Source organism: Muntiacus reevesi, chromosome 6 (genome assembly GCF_963930625.1).
Source record: "Muntiacus reevesi chromosome 6, mMunRee1.1, whole genome shotgun sequence".
In the NCBI taxonomy this organism is placed as follows: Eukaryota; Metazoa; Chordata; class Mammalia; order Artiodactyla; family Cervidae; genus Muntiacus; species Muntiacus reevesi.
This window is the reverse complement of record NC_089254.1, coordinates 72,862,047-72,875,823: the sequence shown is the minus strand read 5'-3', so window position 1 is coordinate 72,875,823 and position 13,777 is coordinate 72,862,047. Positions and strand designations below refer to the sequence as shown.

At 48.8% G+C, this 13,777-nt stretch overlaps 1 protein-coding gene across 3 annotated transcripts in view; it reads left to right on the top strand.

The window, feature by feature from the left end:
- Positions 1 to 13,777, top strand: part of OGDH (oxoglutarate dehydrogenase) — a 67,052-nt gene that overhangs the window by 10,411 nt on the left and 42,864 nt on the right. For all 3 annotated transcript variants that reach the window (XM_065939938.1, XM_065939937.1, XM_065939939.1), the window contains exon 2: positions 2,713 to 2,961. In XM_065939938.1, the coding sequence (XP_065796010.1) occupies positions 2,740 to 2,961 (222 nt within the window). In that variant the 5' untranslated portion in view covers positions 2,713 to 2,739. The remainder of the gene's footprint in view (positions 1 to 2,712; positions 2,962 to 13,777) is intronic.

The window sequence follows — 13,777 nt, the reverse complement described above, 5'->3', positions numbered from 1 at the left end:
CTTAATGTTGACTCTGGAATTGGAAGGATGGAATCTGAACCTTCCAGAATCTGAAATGTATACCTGGTGTCTGCTCTATGGGTCTCTCAGATTGCAGATAGGGAACAGCTGTTCCTGGTCATCCTGGGGTGGAGGCAGGGAGATGTTGAGCGCTCTGCTGAAGGCAAAGTTTTCCTATGAGTCATCTTAAGGGAAGTTTGAAGATTGTTAGTAATTGTGCTGGGCAGCACTGAGCTGTTTGTCAGATTTTATGACTGTAGAACTTGGTAATGTGGTTTGTTTACTGTATCATATTGGAAGGACTGCTTTAGGAAGAAGAGATGAAGTGAACAGTTTTGTACTTGTCGGTGTGGTGCCTGTTAATTGGATATTGCAGCAACTGAATAATGACTGTTAATGGAGGTGATGATACTGCTGTGTTCTAGGAGAAAACTCCCAACTCAGAGTGTTTCAAGCTGCCTGGATAATAATGATATTGGAGAAAAGAGATGAGTGTCGGCCTGAGTTTTTTAAAAATTAACGTGGAAAGCAACAGTAATAGTATTTTTGCCATCAGTGTCTTTGATAGCTTTTTGTCTGCCTTCAACTTAATAGCTGAGAAAATTGGAATAGAGTTGGCAGTAGAAAGAACTACTAAAGTTACTTAAGGGTTTTTTTAAAAAAGGAGTTAAGATAGCATCCTAAAGGTAGCATTTAATTTTTAAGTGGCAAGTTTTTGTTTGTTGTTTAGCTTTTATATTCTGCTTTTGCTGACCTGTCTTTTCCAAGCAGCCAAACAGGCCAGAGTCCTTTATGCATATCCTGATCATATTTGGGTCAAGAGAAGGGGTTCTTACAAACAGTGTAGAGGATAGTTTATGTAACATTTATATCTGGGTAATTCTCAGCCTGTCTCAGAGCTTGGATTTCCTTCAGGCAGGAATGAAGGTGGGGTGTAATTCCCACTTTACAGCCAGGGCACTTGCTTTAAGGCCAGCCATTTGTTAGACTGTCAGTCACCACTTCCCAGGGCAGAAGGCTGTGGTGAGCCTCACTTCTGCCCAGCGGCTCCCCTCCCCTTCCCCAGCCTCTTTTGCTATGACTGGAAGAGACCACTGGGCAGCTGGGATTTTTATGGGAAGAGAAGCAGCACAGTATCCTTGTCCCCTTCCAGAGGCATCTGACTGCTTACACATGATTGGAAGTGGTTCAAGACCCTCCGCTGCAGCTGCTTAGTCACTTCATTCGTGTCCAACTCTGTGCTACCCTATGGACTGTAGCCCTGCCAGGCTTCTCTGCCCATGGGGATTCTCCAGGAAGAATACTAGAGTGGGTTCCGTGCCCTCCTCCAGGGGACCTTCCCAACCCAGACAGTCTAAACTCTTTCATAGTCTAGTGGGTCCATCAGCTGCTTTTGTAAAGTGGATAGTGTAGTTAGAGTTATATATTAGATTAATAAAATTACAGCCATCAAACTCAAGGTCCATTCAACCTTGGAGAAAATGTAAACAAACTCAGAAAGGTGACCTATAAAGCAGAAGAACTAACACCTGCCTCGAGGGAGTTAGTGGATTTGGAAGAGACCTGACAGGTCAAGCTACTGACTATAGAGTGGAGTGAGGTAGGCAGACTCTTCTGTGGTCATTGCTGTCCATGCCTTTGTCTTGCAGAGCCCCCTGCCTCCCTTGTTGGCCCTCTCCTGGCTCCAGTTTTTGGAAACGTGGCATCCAGACCCTTGGCCGTCCAGCTAATCCATTCCTCCTGCTGGCCAAGACAGTTCTTGCTCCTCCCCTGTGTTCTTCAAACTTTTCCATCTCTCTGATCTTTCTTCCTACTGATTCTTATATGTAGAATCCCTGCCTTCCCCTCCTCTTCAGAGCGAAGTCGTCCCTATTGTCTGTGCCCTTCCCCAAACTTTCCTGGCTGCTGGAAAGAAGCACTTAGGAGAAGTGGGTTCTCCCAGGGAGTTTTGTTGGTATTTTCTGTGCCTCCCAGGTGCTCAGTGCTTTTGCTGTAATTATTTTTAGTATATTTTTTTCTTCTGCTCAAAGATAATTTATTTGAGGGTGGGCAAAATATTTTCCCAGTGTCTCTGTGTTCTCCAGAATACCAAGAGTCCAGCAGGGCTCGGTAATCTCCGGATAGATTAGAAAGTATTTCTCCTTTTGCAGTTAATACTAACCTAATCCTTAATTCACCCTTGTTGCCTTTTCCTTTAGTTGTTTTACACAATGTATAAATTTACATGTTCTTAGTTGTGTCTTAATTCTTTGCGACCCCCAGGGACTGTAGGGATCTACCAGTCTCCTCTGTCCATAGGATTTCCCAGGCAAAAATACTAGAGTGGGTTGCCATTTTCTACTCCAGGAGATCTTCCTGACTTCTGAACGTGCATCTCCTACATTGCAGGCAGGTTCTTTACTGCCGAGCCATCAGGGAAGTGCCCCTGTCATGATATCTCATAGCCCTCAAACTGGATCAAAACTTGCAAGTGCAGACCATGACCTCTGCAGCTGTGCTCTTAGCTCCCCATGTTGAGTGCAGGCCCTGCATGTAGACGGTTGGTCCGCTTGACTACCTCATGCTCTGCCATGCTCTCTGAAGCAGAACACGCAGCCACACATGCACTTACAGACTCTTTCTCCTCCAGCCAAAGTCTTGAGAGGATTTCCCCCTAGTAGCCTTGTCTGCTAAAATGCGCTTTCTAACTTCTCTTTCTTTTCTTTGGTGCAGACAGTCGTGAGAGACTTCAGGACAAGAATGTTTCACTTAAGGACTTGCGCTGCTAAGTTGAGGCCGTTAACGGCTTCCCAGACTGTGAAGACATTTTCACAAAACAGACCCGCAGCAGCTAGGACGTTTGGGCAGATACGGTGCTATACTGCCCCCGTTGCTGCGGAGCCTTTCCTCAGCGGGACTAGTTCGAACTATGTGGAGGAAATGTACTATGCTTGGTTGGAAAACCCCAAAAGTGTACACAAGGTAAGGCTCAAAGGAGCAGGTGTCTTCGTGTTTGGAGTCTTGGCCGGTGGTGGCTGGCCGTCCAGGTAAGTGCATGTGTTCTGAGGACCCTCAAGAAGGAAGTTAGGCAGGCGGCTAGAAGCCCCACCAACTCGAGTGCTTTGCATCAGCCCAACTCGACCGTCAGCCCAGGCCCAACAGGAACCACCTTCTCTGGAGGGGCATTTCCCTCTCTCCATGTGCGGCGCGCTCAAGGCCTTGCTTCCTGGGACAGCCAACATGTTAAGCCCCCATGGAGGTGACGAAGCACTTGCTCCGCTCCCAGGACATCACCAAGGCTGCTACAGGACAGCGGAAGCACACGGACGGAAGGACCTTCAGGAAGCTCCTCCATCCCACTGTCCTTGGATCACCTGAAAACTGTCTCATGTGATTTCTCTACAAATGACATTTTAGATCAGCACGTTCGTGTCCCTCTCCTGTATTTGAAAGTAAATTCTGTGACGGCTTCCTTCTAATTTCTCCGTGTTGACGTATTAGGCTATTCTTTAGAACCTCTCCCTTCACGTGTTTACTTGATGCAGAGCATGCCTGGTGGCAGAACTTCTTCAGAGCATTTTGCCCAGTGATATTTATGAGTTTTGATAACTGTTTCTTGGCTTTCAGGTCATGCAGCTGGCCCAGTGCAGGCACTGGAGGATGGGTCCCCAAGCTGCTCAGCTCCTTGTGGCCCATTTGCAGGGTGTGGGGAGATCTGAGGAGACAGTATATGCGAGGTGCTCAGGGTCTACATAGAGGAAGTGCCCATCAGAGGCTGGCTGCCATCTCTGTTGATCTGGCCTCCTCCTTTCTTGTGAATTTTAGGGATTTGTCTTCAAAAAGCAGCCTGCTTCTGTAAGGCCTTTGGGTATAATCTTCACCCTTTGCCCTGAAGTGTCAGTGACATTTAGGATTGGATATGTCTGTGTGACTGCGGGAGCCCCCAGCCATGTTTTATCAGGAGTGCCACCTCTTGGTCTGAACCTCCTTGCCCAGCAAAGGAGGACATCTAGCCAGGTCTTTCCCTTCCCTGTTTTCTTGGCAACCTGGAAGCTGCATTGCTCCTTGAGCAACGTGAGATCTGGTTTTCTGTGGGAGGAGATCTGGGGTGTGTCTCCCAAGACGGTAGACAAATGGACCACCCAGAAAGAAGTTTTGTATAAAACTGGCCCTGCCAGTAATGTCAGATATTAGCAGTTTCTGAGGACAGTTGCTACAAGGTTCTCTTTCAAATAAACTTAGCCCAGAGGTTGTGGAATCAGACTCCGTCTCGTGTCCAGGCTGTTCCTCACCTTCTTTTTCTCAGATGTAATCTCTTTGTAGAACCAAACAAGTTTTCTTAAGTTCTATTTGGTTTAGGGGGGAATAGCACCGGAATGAGCTCTTACAAGGTAATATGGATCTAGGCTTGGGGGTGTCCGTGTGTGGATGTGTCATGGGAATGGGTTGCAGTGAAGAAGCACAGCACTCTCTGGTGCAGAGCTCTGAAAAGTGGAGCTGAAACCATCACAGGGATTGTCACCATTATTAGTATTTGTGTTAATATCATTATCATTATTATTGCTTAAAAATTTTTTTTAAGATTTACTCTTTAGAGGAGTTTTAGGTTTACAGCAAAATTGAGGGGTAGGTACAGAGATTTGCCATATACTCCTTGCCCCTATACATGCAGCCTCCCACACCATCAATATTCCCCACCAGACTTACAATGTTTCTTATAATTGATGAACCTGCACTGACATGTCATCATCACCCAAAGCCCATAGTCTACATTAGGGTTCACTCTTGGTGGTTTGCATTTGTGGTTTTGGACAAATACATAATGATATGTCTCACCATTACAATACATCATACAGAGTATTTTCACCACCCTAAAAATGCTCTTTGCTCCACTAATTCTTTTCTCCCCCTACCAATTCTTGAAAAATATTTTTATCACATAGCATCAAGAAAGGTAGCATGTGATGACTGGGAAACACTTGGGGGCTCTCAGGCTGGATGGAATGGTCACAGAGTCCATCTGTCCTGAGAGTGAGGATAGCACAGTAAGAGGACTACTAACAAAACTGCTGCAGCCTTCTGAGGAGGACTCTAGAGTGAGGGTTGGTTCCTTGGACTCCACAGGTCAGAGCAAGCACCTCTTTGAGACTCTGCAGGGGTGTGGGTAAAGGATCTCCAAGAAGAACTGTAGTTTAATAAGAGAATACATGCAGGTTGGCATCTTTGGGTCAGATTTTATCTGCTGATTTCTGTTGTCAGGTTCTCCAGGGGACTCAGCGTATCCTAGAGGGAGAGGGACAGGATGGTGTAAATCAGTGGACGTTTAGAGTGGCAGTGCCCCTTCTCGGGCTTCCCAGCAAAGTGGACTTGATCACCTCTCTACATTGAATTAGGCCCAATAACTGATGTGTGCTTATTTTTTGACAGAGATGTTCCAGAGCTTTGCTCAGATTTTCAGAGGCATCTATGACAATCAAAAGATCTTGGAAATTGTTGACTTTGTTAAAAAATGCTTTATTTTGGTTTATGTCAGAAAAAATAGTTTAGGGAGATATAAAGAAAATTAGCTTTTAAGATTGATCATCTTTCTGATCTCTCATTTCTGCATCAGATAGGGGATGTCAGACTCCCTGCCCGAGAGCTGGTTCAGTTGCTGTGCTCTTCCCTCCATTTGCAGAGGGCTCACAGGGAACTGCTAGGACTGGACTTTTTTCAGCAGAAACAGAACACATTTAGCATCTCTGCCTCTCTGCTCTCCTGTTATTTCTTAAACTTTTTATGACCTTTTCAAACATGTAGTAGGAGTGTCAACTGCAAATTCGCACTTGCTGTCTGCATCTCCAAAGATCAAATTATGAGCCTCTGCAGCCGCTAACCTTCAACACTGCTTGAAAGGAGTTCAGGGAGGAGGTCAGAAAGCAGGCGCTCTGGGCTCTGGAAAAAACTGGCAGGACAGGTCTTCAGATAGTTAGATTATTTTCCAGGGAAGATTTTATGAACCCAGTTCTTTCATCTCCTCATATCTAGAAAAGCACTAAATTCCTTCATAGTGACGTCTGTTCCTCATGACTAGCAGTAACCTTCACAAGATTAGCATCAGCCTTCTGCAAAAAATAAGTGCTTGGTTGCATATACTCTCCCTTCACCAAAATTACAAATATACTGACCACCTCTCAACCTCCTTGGAGCAGTTTCTCAGAGCTATATGAAATGCTGACTCCCTGGCTATAGTCCTCATTTTGCTCCAAATAAAATGTAACTCACAACTCTTAACATTGTGCTTCCCCCCGCCCCCCAGTTGACAGGAATGTAAAATGAACCTCCACGAGGAGACCCAGTGCCCAACTTCAGTAGCTCTCTACACTTTGCCAGTTATTAAAAATCTATTTCTTCCCTACTTACTATTCTGTTTGTTGGTTTGTTTTGTAAAATACTCCCCACTTGTGTTTATCAAGGCAAATCTCAAACCATTATTATTTCTGTCATAAATGTACCTGAGTGACTCTAACAAGGGAATGGTTTCTTAACCATACCTAACAAAATTAGCAAGGCAATTCTCTAATACTGTAGTCTGATTCTCAGTCTGTATTTCATTTTTGAGTTTATAATTTACTTTTTAGTTTTGTCATATCTCTATTTTTAAAGAAGACTTTTATTTCTAGATGTCTAATTATGAAAGTTATGTTTGTAGTAATCAAGCAGTTCAGGGGTGCAAAGCCCCTGGGCACTCCCTGCGCCTCTATGCTTAGTTACCTGATCAGCCTTGGATCTGCCTTTGTACTCTTGTCTTCCTATCCTTTGGTGTGGTCCTTTCCTGGACAGCCATCTCTTCCCCATTGTTTTCTCCAGTCCAGCCTCTGCACTTCAGTCTTGAACACCTTGTCAAGTGCAGCTCACTACATGACCCTTTTAGGAACCTTCAGCCGGGCTTGGTCTGTCAGCATGCAAAGCCCCCCCTCATTAAGGTCTTGGCCATGTTGGGGATAAGTCAGATTGTGACGTCTTATTTTTAATTACATCTAAAATACAGAGTCAAAGCCACATTTTCTTTGTTAGTGTTTTAGACAAACAGGTAACTGAGAGCTGCTGAACCCTCAGAGGACCCCACCCACAGGCATCATGTGGTGTCAGCCCTGCCTGGGGAGACCCAGGCTCAGGCCCTGTGCCTTCTCCTCCCTGTGGTGCCCTCCCTGCCCCTTCTGATTGGGCCTGCACGCTGTCCTTTGTCCATTAGAACTTGCTTCGCCTGCCTGGCCTTCAGAGTGACCTCTGCCCACTTCCTGAAAGCCCGTCTTGCTCCTCTGCTGAGTCCATTTCCTCTCCTGCCTTTTGCCAGCCTGCTGCCAAGTGTAATAACAGCTCTCTTGTCTAGCATGGTCACGACAGGACCTCTGTAGGGATCGAGGTGCGAATTCCAGATTCTCGGTCCCACCTCATTGAGCTTGGCTACGCTGCCCTTCAGGCCCACGCTGTTCTCCTTTTTTCTTCCCTGCTCATAAAACACAATCCCGTAATTTTCTGTAATTGAACCAGACAAGCAAAGCAGAAACAGATATGCGTTGTCCCCAGCATGCAGTGACACCATTCCTTTTCATCCTGCCACTTGAAACTGTCTTGGCTGCACTTTAAAAACAACCATGGTGTGCTCTAGTTCTCTGCTGGCCTTGAAGAAAAACATACACATGGTATGCTTAGTAGGCTTTCAGTGAGCAAGGCTGTTCAATTGCATTTTGAAGTTCCTCCATACTGAGCTTCCTACATTAGGAGGAATCTCAGCCCTGGTGACTTATTGTGTTAAATCGACTAAACTGCGAAGAATATCCTTCCTAACTTCAGTATGGTGTTTTACTCTTAAAAGATTTATGTTTATGCAATCAGGGAAATAAAATTTGCACCTTTGAAAAGTGTAGGGGTCATGAAGCAGCGCCTTCACTTTACATGTGTGGCAGTTTGCAGCTCATGGCAGTTTTTTTTGGAGGACTGAGTTTGCTGTCAGGAGGTGTGAGCGTTCAGGACCCTCTAGCTCGCAGGCCTGTGAAAATTCTATAAGCACAGCACAGTTAGAACACAGGGTAAACCCCACCGGCTTCTAAAGGGAAGCGACTCATACTGAACTTTGAAGGGTAAGGAAGGGGCCTGACCAGGGACAGTGTGCCTGTGCCCAGGAAAGGCACTGCAGAGGGACACTCGGGGGCGCTCAGCGACACTCGAGAGGGTCCTGCGAGGCTCGGTGCCTGGAGCCAAAGGCAGCACGTGAAAACCAAAAGTTTGAGCTATGACATGCATTGAGAGGCCCCAGGGGTCAAGCAGAGGAGTGTTTGCTTATGTTGTGAAGCGCTGTGGGGGCGTGGACCCCTCGGCGGTTGGAAGAGGGTGAGGGCGTCGGGCGCTGACAGAGCTGAGCCTGTGGCGAGAGGAAGGCAGGCTTGGAATAAAAGCATGCTGCATCTCTGGGAGCCTGACTTTTTAATGATTACCCTTTTGTACTGTATGTTAAGCAAAAATAGTGGGTTTTTAAATGTCAGTGATAACTGCAGAGAGGGATCCAGAGTGACCACAAGGGAAAGGAGGATACCAAGAGCAAGAAAGGAGCGTCATCCTTGGGGCTGGGTCAGCTGCTAAGAAGGGAGCAGCGAGCTCCACCCCGGCCACTCTCCCGGCGCCTCCTTTTTGAGGAAGGAAGGAAGGAAACCTTGTCAGAGGGAGGGGTCCTTTGGGGCTTTTCCCAGAAAGCAGCTGCTGTGGTTGGTGATCAGCATCAACTCAGAGCCTCTGGGCCACTGGCTCTTCTTGTTCCATCTGTGCCAGGCCCCACTGACGGTGTGCCAGGCTCTGGGCTCTGCTGTCCGCGAGCAGGTTGTAAGTTTAGGGCCTTCTTTCTAAGTGGTTATGACTTGCAGACACACAATTCTCTCTGGACCGAGTCTTGGCTTGGCTGGGCTGGGTCCTCCAGGTTCGGTGCCCACTAGGCATGTGGAGGATCAGATGCCCTCTGTGGTCCCGCATGTCTGCCCTCGGAAGTTGTAACCCTGAGTTGACAGAATGCATTGTTGGCTGCAGACAGCCAGGCAGAGGGCATGGGCTCTCACTTGCTGAGGAATCCCAGGAAGACTGCTCATGAGAGGTCACAGATGTCCTGCATATAATATTTTCCTGCAATAAAAATCTGGTTCCTGTGAGTGTACATAAAATAAATAACCCTAAAACCTAGCAACTCAAAACACCACCAGCAAAGTCTTTCTCCTGTGCAGCTGTGGTTCAGCCAGGCTGCAGCCCCACAAAGGTCACCCTCACATCTGGCGTTTGGTGCTAGCTATTCGCTGGGCCCTGCTGTCATCCAGGGACCAGAGCGACCCCCTCACAAGGCCCCAGCATATCTCTTGAGAGGAGAGGGGAGGGGAGGAGAGCCTGCTGGCCTTGGATGCCCCACCCAGAACTTACACACTGCACTCGCACCCACGGCTGTGGTCAAAACAAATCTCTGGTTGTCCACGGGGACACGCCTCCAGTGGAGGAGCCTCCCAACCCCTGCAGGGGGCCTTTATGTGGACCTGGGAGGATGCATGGCCACTGGGCAGCTTACCACAGTGCTTTCCATAATAATATGGGGCCCCCACCCTTAGTCTGGAGCGGGAACTCAGGATGCATCATTCCCCAATCAGCAGTTAGGACTAAGCCAGGACGGCTTTTCTTTGCTAATCCTGTGTGTTTATTGACATTTTACCAGCACATGGATACAGAGAGAAGATAGTGGAACTTGTCTGGAGATGTTCTCTTGCCTGTACAACACTGTGGTTTAAAAAAAAAAAACACGGCATTGCTCTAATGAAGCACAATTCACTTGGCTTCTGTGGTTGAGGAATCCCCAAGCAGAGCCCCTGGTTTTAGCTATAGAAATAGTTCTATGGTGACAGGTCTGGCAGGCCCAGATCCTGGTTCCTTCTAGACATGGTGGTGGGTAGTGAGCTGGGTAGAGGCATGGCCCTGCCCTTCCTCAGCTGGGGATGGTTTAAACAAGGCCCTGCCTTGGTTGGAGGGGTCTGAAGCCCAGCATTGTGCATGTCTTTCAAGACTGCTTAGCTCTGAAGCACGAACCTTTGGTGAAGGTTCTGTGGTGGTCCCCCAAGGGCCTCCTCTTCCCCTTACCCTGGGCATCGTGTCGTCGGGACGTTAGGACAGTCACACGTGGTGCTTTCAGAAAAGGCATGGAGCCCAGCAGTTAGCACAGATGGCACACACCAGGAGGGTGGTAGACACTGCCCAGTGCAGAGACATGATTTATTCCGCTCCGTACAGTAGCTGGGCTGGTGTGCACAGAAAGCTGGGTGCCTAGGAAATAATGTATACTTTCTAAGCTGGAGGAGCCCTGTGTGGGGTGACTCGGGAGACAGACAGCCTCAGAGAGGTGCCCACACTTTCCAGGGCACTGGGGTCCTTGAGGAGCCACATCTTTTGGCCAGCCAGCAAGTCATAGGTGACCATCTGTGGCTCCAGGAGCCACTCAGTTCAGTTCATTCGCTCATGTGTGTCCCAACTCTGCGACCCCATGAACTGCAGCACGCCAGCCTTCCCTGTCCATCACCAACTCCCAGAACTTACTCAAACTCATGTCCATCAACCATCCAACCATCTCCTCCTCTGTCATCCCCTTCTCCTTCGGCCTTCAGTCTTTCCCAGCATCGGGGTCTTTTCCACTGAGTCAGCTCTTCGCAACAGGTGGCCAAAGTATTGGAGCCACTGCCTGTCCATTTATTTGACTGAATTAGCCTGAACTCACCAAACCCTTTTTTGGCCACACATAAGTTTTCCTTGGTCACTTGTTCCTCTGAATCTCATGTTTGTGGTAGTTGAAAAGCACTGTCAGCATCAGAACACAGTGAAACAGTTGTTTGTGACAGTGCTGGGATCTGACGTCCAGACCTGGTAGTCATTCGTTTATCAGTTGTGATGGCCTTTGAGCCTGGGGTTTGGTCCATCCAAGAAGTGGCCAGAGGCTCCCACACCCACTGCCCGGGCTGGTTTTATGTCATGGTCCTTGGCAGAGAGCCCAGCACAGGGTGGTGGTGGCTATTAGGTGACATCATGTTCTGTACCAGGGTGCCTAATGCAGGTGGGTGAGGATTGTTCCATAGGGAGGGTGGAGACGGCAGGGTGGCAGCAGGAGTGGCATCAGAAGGGGACTTTGGACAAGAGAAAACAGTCTGGTCGGTCCAGAACCCAGAGTCACAGAATTGAGCAGCCAGAAGAAGCATTAGCAACACTGGGGTTAAGCTTTGATCACGTTTCTTGAACAAATACGAGTATACCTGCAGGTGCTTTTTTTAAGGGTGTAAAACACTACACAAATAACAGGGCTGTCCTCCTAAGTAGTCTGTGCTCCGTACTTTTATAGGCAAAGAATCAGGCACAGAAAGCTGAAGTGACTTGCACTTACCCAGCCTGCAGGGGGCAGGACTGGGGCTCCCAACCCTCTTGAGTGGGCAGGCAGCAGGCAGGCCCCCTCTTGTGGGCTCAGCATGTGCGTGGCCCTGTGAGGTCACACACTTGCACTGGGCTGCGTATCTGACACACATTGGAGGCCTTTGAAGCGGGGGAGAGGGCCTGTGGTAGTGTGTTTGTGACCCCTCCAAAACCAAACCCTTCGTGAACAAGTCTCTATTGTGACCTTCACAGTCAGGAACTTGGCCCTGAGACTCTTGCAGCCTGCTGACAATCAACAGGGTAAAGTCTGCTTGCCTCACTGAGCCGCTGACACCCGTGTCACCTGGTGAGCACTGCCACCCTCCCTGAGGTCAGCACCTCGTCTGAGATGAGGACTCTGGACACTCCGCGTTCTTAGAGCTGACACCACATCCACCACCGCACCTGATACCCCGCCGAGCACAGCACTTAGCATTATACCTGATACCATGTCTGGTACCTCTCCAGACAGTGTCCTGGGCAGCCCACATAACACTGCATCTGAAACCGCCCCCAGCACCACAGCTGACACCCCCGGCACCATTTTTGATACGCCGCTGAGCATAGCACCTCGCATCACACCAAGCCCTACCGGTGTGCCTGACATTGCATCTGACACCACACCTGTCAGGATGTGAAGGAGCCTGGTCCTGTCTGACCTTAACTCAACAGGTATGTTGAGCACCTCCTACATGCCAGGCACCCGACCGACTTCCTTAGACATTAGAGAAGTGTTTGGAGCTTTGAAGAGCTCCCCCTAATAGGGGAGAAGAGGACTGGTGACTTCAGGGGAAACCCATCAGGCCTGTGTAAGAAGTCTTGGAGGTTTTATGAAGCAGTATAGGAGGAGTGAGGGCTTTTGAAAACAAAGCTTCATGTACTACAGTTAAACGCCTTTGCTAAGCTAAGTCACTTCAGTCGTGTCCAACCCTGTGCGACCCCATAGACGGCAGCCCACCAGGCTCCCCCGTCCCTGGGATTCTCCAGCCAAGAACACTGGAGTGGGTTGCCATTTCCTTCAATGCATGAAAGTGAAAAGTGAAAGTGAAGCCGCTCAGTCGTGTCGGACTCCTAGCTACCCCATGGACTGCAGCCTACCAGGCTCCTCTGTCCATGGGATTTTCCAGGCAAGAGTACTAGAGTGGGGTGCCATTGCCTTCTCCTAAATGCCTTTAGTTATCTAAAAGTAAACGTAACAACTCTGGTTTCATTTCAACCAGAATATTATCCTTATTTGTACTTGAAATCTATCATATTTTGGTTTAAGTTGTTTCAGCAACAAGTTGGTGGCTTTAAACCCACTCAGGGGAGGTGGGTGGCTGGCCCCACTACTCTGAGGGCCAGGACTGCTCACCTCCATGGTATCAAGGCTGTGAAGCTCTAGGTGCAGGGAGCATGTGGGACCACACAGGCATCCTCTTCTTGAAGCTTTCTCTTCGTTTGGGAAGGGCACCCCACTGACCCATCACTTCAGCCTCACGGTCACCTGTCTCTTTGTTTGGGAAGGGCACCCCACTGACCCATCACTTCAGCCTCATGGTCACCTGTCTCTTCATTTGGGAAGGGCACCCCACTGACCCATCACTTCAGCCTCATGGTCACCTGTCCCTGCAGCAGGTCTGCAGACACTTGGTTCTGGCAGCGGGGAAACTGCTGCCAGGGAGAGAGTCAGAACTGGCAGCAGGTACGCACACGGGTGAATAAAGTGACAAGCTGAGATGTGTGCACATGAGGGCTACGATTATCCAAAGAGAAATCCTCTCCAGATAGTGGCAAAGCCATGCATCACATCTCGGAGATGAGTGTCCTGGGCAGCAGGGGTGGGGGTAGGGTGGGGTGTGCAGACGGCTGAATGAATGCAGAAGCTGGGACAGGTGTAGGGGAGGTGGGGTAGAAGGGGCACCCTGGGGAACAGTGCAGCAGGGAGGGGAAGCGTGGCTCAGAGTCCCAGGCCTGGTGGAACCTGCAAGCCAAAAAATGACCTTCACTATCACAGTTTTTTTTTTTTTAATTGGAGTATTGCTTTATAATGTTTCACAGCCTTTTTAAAATCAGCTTCTTTTGGCGGTCTGACTTCATTAAACTTTACCTGCTTTAAGTTGCAGTGCAAAGGTTTTGCAAACTGTGTGCAACCAACAGTTTTCTGTCACCAAGTGATCAGATCTGGTGAAGGGGGGCTTGCTGGTTGTTGGGGTGGGCTCCTTGGCTGGGCAGTCACCTGAGTGCAGGTGCCCGCCCCTCCTGCTTGGAACTTGTGGGGGAGGGCCTGGCCAAGCTGCAGGGGAGCAGAACTGCTCACCAGCTGCTGTGTGCTGGTGGTGCGGGCGGTGGGGGTGAA